This window comes from Argentina silus, assembly GCF_951799395.1.
Source record: "Argentina silus genome assembly, chromosome: 8".
In the NCBI taxonomy this organism is placed as follows: domain Eukaryota; kingdom Metazoa; phylum Chordata; class Actinopteri; order Argentiniformes; family Argentinidae; genus Argentina; species Argentina silus.
The window spans coordinates 5,274,821-5,282,548 of record NC_139662.1 but is presented as its reverse complement, the minus strand read 5'-3'; the positions used below and the strand labels follow the sequence as shown (position 1 = coordinate 5,282,548).

Genomic DNA, 7,728 nt, shown 5'->3' with positions numbered 1-7,728 from the left:
GTGCAAAGCACATTAAGAACTGAAAAGAGCTGGCTGTGCTGTTTTGAAACCTTTGTTTGTTTGTTTGGAGTGTTGTTATTATCATATGATTGGTAAATGGACAGTTAATGGCCCAACGTACTACAAATAATGGCATTGCCAGATACAGTAGATATTGCTTTTTCATGATATTTAGTGTGTAATTGTTCACAAAAAGATGTTCATGAATACACAACTTTTACATTTATTTTTGTTGAATCTGAAATGTCCCCTTGATAACAAACACACCCTTTCATGAAATCATTTAGACAATTGGCTAACAGATATCCCCTGTTCCCTTTAATCCAGTTTAGCATTAATCCTTGGTTTTGCTCTTGGACTGTTAGAATGATAATGAAGAAAATAATGTAGCAGAGAGTGCAGCACCCATAGAGGTTCTATATCTATCGCAGCACCTGTGTGCCACTTCTCATCATTTCCTTCTCACCCCAACGTCATTGACTGGTCTGCTGCCTTGTGTCAGGGCACTGAATTGTTTAAGCTGTAGCCAAGCTGAAACAGTGGCCGTATTTGTTATCTGTGAAAAGAGGCATGGAGGGCCAAATTGAAAGAGTAATGGGCGTCTGACGTCAGAGATAAAATTCAATGCAAAGAGGCTCAACATCAATTCATCAAGAGTCATTTCTTGGTCATTAGCATGTGGTTTAGAAGGGGCCGCTAAGATGCAGCTGGAGTAAAATTGAGTTTTCCACTCTGACGCATTCATGCTTCGTTTTCCTGGTGCTGCTCTGGATAAAACCCCATCGTCTGACACCAGTCAGAACAAATAAGCTCAGGCATTTGTGAGGACGTATGACACATTTCCTGGACACACTAGAGTAAAGTAAAGTGTCCACATTTTGATACATAGTAGCTTGGTAAATACATGGTATATGGAGTTGAGCTGTTCTGTATTATTACAAGAACTGTCTTAATTCCACTTGTGTAATAATACTTAATAATAATAATTATTATTATTATAAACTAATAATTCAGTTACTAAATTACAGAGTTACTACACAGGTATAGGGGCAACTAATTCTCTTCTGAAATGCAACAGTAGTTGACAAACTAAGTTATGTTCCTTTTCATTTACTTTTTTCCCTCCACCTACATGGTGACCTACAGTGGCAACAGTGTTAATGGAAATATTACACTGAACATTATTGGTCCCTGCAGAACAAAGAAATGCTAATGTACTCAGAATATATTGAGGGAATCCAATCAATTCATTTCCTTACCCCTGCTTGCGGACATCTGGCCTTGGGGCTATAGGCAAAGCAATTCCCTGGTGAGAGAACAGTAGGAGACCCCTTGATTCTTTGAGGGAAAATCATTAAGAGCCTTTTTCCTTTGTTTACTGTGAATCATATTAGATGCTCATTGGTAGCATACATATGATAGCATTTCAAGCAGTGGACAAGTCTCACTTTGAGTGTCTGGGCCAATGACTCCTGCTTAAGCCACTTGTTATGCATTTCATGTACCCATAGCACCCTATATATTAGCCTACATATCACATGATACCTGCATGTATATAAATACACAGTAGGCGAATAAATTGCAGTAGATTAACTCTGTATTGTTCTTTGGTATTCAAATTAAATGACACATCCTCACTTATTCAAGTCGTTAATTATAGTTTACACCACAGTATGTGGGTGGCTGAGACGACTGTGATTGCTTCCAATGAAAGAGAGAGAGAGAGAAGAGTTAGAGAAAAGATACTCCATTGAGAGTGTGTATCACGGCGAGGTTATTTTCACTTTTTAATTTTTTTGCTCCAGAGCATCTGCAGGCATCTTCATCTCCCTGAAACCTGTTATTTCTTCTTCTTCTTCTTCTTCTTCTTCTTCTTCTTCTTCTTCTTCTTCTTCTTCTTCCCTCTCTCATTTGGTTGATGTTGTAGAATTGTATTGATCCGAGCCTCATCCTGTTTCTTTGACTGCTTTGTTGGGTTGTTGTCATTGTATAGTCCTTTCCTTTCAATTGATCTCATGCGGCCTATTCTCAATTTAATGACTGGCTGACTTCTTATGAGGAAGCACTTCATTGCCTTTGGTACAGTGAACAAGAGAAAGAACTCCGCATGGAAAGCTCTGTCTTGCGCATGTAAAGGATGAGATTTGATCATGCTGAAATAAAAAAAGGCCTGCGGGTTTGTGTATATACACGTTTGAGTATGTGTGGACAGTGTATGCTGTGCACAGGGTAACCACAGAGTTTAGATCTCAAACATTAAAATGGCATTTCATGACGCATGTGCGCTAAATTCTGGATTTGCCCATGGTTTCTGGCTTTCATGATGGTTATTGATGTTGGACTGCTTTGAGTGGTGTGGTATTCTGTTATGATGACCATAACATCGACGTAATATTCTGATAAACAGAAGAGCTGAACACTAATAACCTCATAGAAGTACTGGGACTTATCCATTATAAAGTGGCATTTTCCTCTTTATCATCCAACTTGGAGTTGTGTAATAATGTAACATAATAATATAATAATGTGTCGGATAATGTAATTAACTTGTTGAAATGATAATGTAATAACTTTATTACATGGTCCAGTGTTGATTATTTTATAGCGTGTTTGTAAGGTGTTTTAGATATATTTTCAGAATGAATGGGGCCCTAAGGTACGTGTGAGATCATGTTAAATTGAAATTAAAATGGACTATTGCTTTAATACAACTTCCCTATTTTGGGAATATTTTTTGGGATATTTTTCATTGGTTATCCCAAAGTGATTTAAAGGCCATGTTCAAATACCTTTAAAATGCATCCTGTATTACTCCCTTCCGGTAGTCATTGATCTATATCTAATTTAATAGGTAATGGCTTCTGCCAGTTCATCTTCTTTAGATTAGTGATCAGTGGTAAGTGAACTGCAGTGAAAGAAGAGTCATCAGAAACAATGCTCTTATCAAAACGGGAAGGAAGTTTGTCCTACATATGTTGAACATATTTCCAAAACTGTTTTCTTGATTCAAATGTTAGCATGTTTCAGTGTGTTCACAGGATATTACTACATGTATATCAATCTTACAAGTCCATTTATTATTGTTATTGATAATTATAATTAATTATTAAATCATTATCATGCCATCTCCACAATATATAGCTTTTAAATGTTACCTAAAGCTGATCAATGACATGCAGTATAAGTTTTTCAATGTCAAAATACTAATATTGGCTGATTGGGTTTATCAAGGTTGGTTTGATTCTGCAAGATTGTACATAAATGTTTCCCTCTCAGGAAACATTCTCAAGCATAGAAAGGGTAGTTCACTGTACATTAACACCAATGTAAGAGACATGCATCCCCCTGTCTGAAGCACCTCAGCTGTGGCTCACCAACCAAGCCCTCAATGAGACAAAGAGGAAGAGGTTATAGCACCGTTTATGGGAAACACAGACAGGTCATTTGCAAAGGGAAATTACCATTGACGTTTTATGTGGATAATTATTGTAATTCACCACAAAATCAGCCATTAGCAGAATAGTGCAATATAAATTGGGGCTTATTAAAAGCTTACTTATCATACATTTGTTGCTGCTTGAAATGCCTCATCTCTTTTTAATAACAGCTAAAATTATATTATTTCTGCGATAACACAAGGAGTGAAAAGCTCTCATGGTACAAAAGCCTTTTTAATACATTTTGCTTTCATGGTAATTACCACAATACAGGTGCAGAGTTTAAAAACTTTTTTTCTCCCTGTGATGCAATCTGTGTCCATTCATCATAAACACGTTCCTTGCTTTAGTTTATTTTTCATCATGGCTGATTGCTCTTTCCTCTAATAATTAAGAGTAAACAAACATGTTTCGGTGATGAATGTTGGAGGACAGTGTATTTATGTTTCTCACATTTTTATCAAAACATCACACCGCTCAGCAATTATGATAGCTGGGTCATAAATAATTAGCCACACAGGTCTGCTTTGATCACCATCAATGTCTGTCTAGCTAGAAAAAACTCTCCCAGGAGTTTGATGCATGTTACAGGTAACATAAGGTGGTGGCTAATTTTGGTATCCTTACGAAAAAGCAGTTTCTAAGAAATACACTTTTCAAACCAAAAATAAAAGTTTGTGATTGTGGCATACTAAAACAAATCTTAGCAAAAAGGAAATCCTACATGGTATTTTAAAGTGAAAGTACCATATAATGCCAGAAGATTGTTTGTTTTTAGTTATATTTTAGTTATATTAAAATATGTGAGGTTGATGCTGCTAGTCAACAGGGTAATCTGGTCAGGGATGTTGGATGGAACAAAGACAGTGACCAGCGAGAAATTGGTTGAGTCCATCATGCTTTGTTTACTCAAAGCTGGCTAGTCAGTCAGTACACTGGTTCATTAACCTCCGGAGCACAAATTCAAGCAAGTTCAAAGTTAGTCAGTCAAATGTCCTAAAAGACCCAAAAGGATATGAGTTACTGCTCCTTTGGAATCTACTGAGGTCAAGATGAACAGGTACAGTAGGTTATCATTGTTCGCCATTTACAGTATTTGTGCTGAATGAATCATACAAATGTGCAGTAATGTTCCTCTCACTTTCACCAGTGTGTGTTGTATATTTGCCCTGGCTGCCCTCCTCCCCGCATCTCTGAGCGTGGAATTGACAGGGCTATTTGGCAGCTTTACCTCAGCCAACTTCCCTCGCCCGTACCCTGACAGCCATCACACAGTGTGGAACATTACCGTCCCAAAAGGCCACAGGGTTAAACTCTACTTCACCCACTTCAGCCTGGAGCCCTCCCACCAGTGTGAATATGATTACATCCAGGTAAACAGAGTCCTTTTGAGAAGCATAGCGGCATGCACAGTACCTGCACATGCTACCTTGTTGAAATAGGTGCCTTTTACTCCTCTAAAACAAGGTGTTGGCAGAGGGCAATGAGACCTTGCGTTTTTGTGGCCAACGAGAGAAAGACTATGAGGATGCCCCGAGAAACACCGTCATCCTATCTGCTGAGAATGTCATGTCGGTGGTCTTCAGAAGTGACTACTCTAACGAAGGCAGATACACTGGCTTTGAAGCATTTTACACCTCTGAAGGTGACATAGAATTTTGACCATGTGGCTGTCAGAGTTTGGGCAGAGCTTTGGCCAGGGGCCAAGAGAGATCTCACTGGGATAAATAAAGATACAACCATAAAGCTGCCAACTCTGGACAATTTTGTGCACCCCAGGAAGAGTAGCTGCTGCAGTAGCAAACTAAAATAAATGTAGAAAATTGGAGAAAATTGAGAGATCCATACCCATTGAAACCAATGGGAAATTCACCCCAATCTTGATTTTGTAATCTTCTTAATTCATTGCTCCCCATTCTACAACATCCAGAGCTTTAGTTAGAATTGTGTGTATATTAACTGGCTTCTCTCTCCGTCCTCTTCTGCAGACATCAATGAGTGCCTCAGCACAGTAGATGGAGAGTCTGCATGTGACCATTATTGCCACAATTATGTTGGTGGCTATTACTGCACTTGCAGGTTGGGATACCTTCTCCATGACAACAACATATCCTGCACTGGTAAGGGTGATTTAAACTACACTAAAACAGGAAATTCCATGATGTTTTTAGATTGGAGTGTTTACTCATACAAGATCAGATTTAGATCCTCCCTACAGTATTTGTTGATTTAAAATTCATTTCTACAAATTAAATGGTGGCACTCAGTTTGGATTGGCTAAAAACATGAATGCACTGCATTTACAATTAACAGTTGGCACTCAAATAGTGTATGTACAAATTGATAATATAAATGAATAAATTCACGACAGAAAATTGCATATATCCTACTAACAATGTAATCCAGTAGAATGTACACCAATGTTCTCATAGCCAATGTCCTCATTATTAATCTTGTCAACAATTGATGACTTGATGTTGGGAAATCAACCCTGAATAGACTTGATTGCCCTCATTCACAAGACTGGCTACATTCAATTTAAAACATTCCTATTCTTTTAAGGTGGTCATGCTATGGTACAATGTGCCTGAATGCAACACAAGGAAACAGTCCTTCACCTGAAAAAAACAACATAAATCATGGGTTCAAAGAACAGAAAATGTCAGGACACGTGTATTGTGTAACCTTTTGGGGGGAAAATATTTGTATGGGAATGGTAACTGGCAATTTACCCTTCTGTCCATCTTCTGAATATACTGGAGAACAGATTTCATATTGATCAAATAATTTACAGCCTGTCAGAGCAGGGCATGCTGGTGAAATTGAAGCACACAGCAGCTCATTACATAGCTGGAGTGATTGCAAACTAATTTGAGTCTGAAGAAGCACACTGCTATATAAAGTAGTTGATCTCTGCCAGCCAGTGCCAGGCTAGGTTAATTACTGCAGATTCCTAATGGAAAAGCACCCTGGAAACAGGCGTTGAAAAAGGATACCTGTTTGCCACGCTAATAGTGCACTGATGCTAGGTAATTAATCACAATTACCGCCATGGACGTGCTGTAAATTCGTATTCTTCGGCAGAATAAAAAGTGACACCACATATCATGAGATGAATAGACAAAAACGATTATGCTTTCAAATATCCCTAATTATATAAATTATGGCAATTCTGCCTCCTTGAGATGTCCATTTGTTGTCTGTAACAACATCTGCGTACTTGCTACACAAATAATTCACTTGAAATGAATCCTATTGCTTATCATGTCAGAACTAGAAATGATTTCAATCCAATAAAATATATTTTTTCACTTTAAAGTATACATCTTCTTTGGTTTTAACACAGAATTAAATTAACTCAGTGGCAGTAACATAAGTATGAAAGAAAAATATTTGGGCCTGTAGGCTGAGGCAGAAAATAAGGAGTGCACCATTAAACACAAACTTACTTATTAGCCATACTGTACCAACAAACAGTTTGACTGGATCTGGGGTTGTGTGTCCCTCCCGCAGTGCCATGCAGTGGTCAGGTGTTCACTGAGAGGTCAGGAGAGTTGACCAGCCCAGGCTACCCAGGTCCATACCCTGGTATGAGTCACTGTGACTACACTATCCTCCTACCAGAGGGCTTCAGGGTGTTGCTGGACATTCAGGAACCATTTGACATAGAGGGCCACCAAGATGTCCCCTGTCCATATGATGTCTTGAAGGTTAGTACAAATCATTTAAAGACATTAGGGCTGCTAGTGAATAAACAATGTATTCCTACTCATGCCCCTAGGAGAAACTTGTCTTAGTATACCTGTCACCCCTTGGAGATGTATAGCTGTGCTGTCCCTGGAATACCTCAGTCAACCATACATCAACAGCCAAACATACAACAACAAGTTTACCCTATTCACTCACTTGACTAAATTTTCCTTCCCTTATCAAGATTTCCACCGAGGGACAAGAGTATGGGCCATTCTGTGGAACCTCGGCACCTGACAGAATAGACACTGGTAGTTACCAGGTGCATGTCGTGTTCAAGACTGACGCTTCTGGGAAAAATAAGGGATGGAAGATCAAGTACACAAGCAGGAATTAATTAGCACAGCTACAAAATGTTATAAATGTTACAAAAATCATGTAGGCCCGTGTCATGTATGCCAATATAAGAACATGCCAATTATCATTGATCCGTGACATGATAAATAAAGCTACAAAATAATTGCCCCTAATTGTAATGCAAAAAAGATTCTATGAGAAATTCTCATTCTGAGAAAATGCACAAATCATGCATAGTAATGAT

The 7,728-nt window shown here is 38.4% G+C and overlaps 1 protein-coding gene across 1 annotated transcript; it reads left to right on the top strand.

Annotated features, from left to right (window-relative positions):
• Positions 1-4,489: 4,489 nt before the first annotated feature.
• Positions 4,490-7,524, top strand: masp2 (MBL associated serine protease 2; the record flags this gene model as incomplete). Its single annotated transcript, XM_083675964.1, has 6 exons — positions 4,490-4,497; positions 4,588-4,810; positions 4,905-5,082; positions 5,426-5,557; positions 6,951-7,147; positions 7,372-7,524. The coding sequence occupies 6 exons, from the start codon at positions 4,490-4,492 to the stop codon at positions 7,522-7,524; spliced, it is 891 nt and encodes a 296-aa protein (XP_083532090.1).
• Positions 7,525-7,728: the final 204 nt, after the last annotated feature.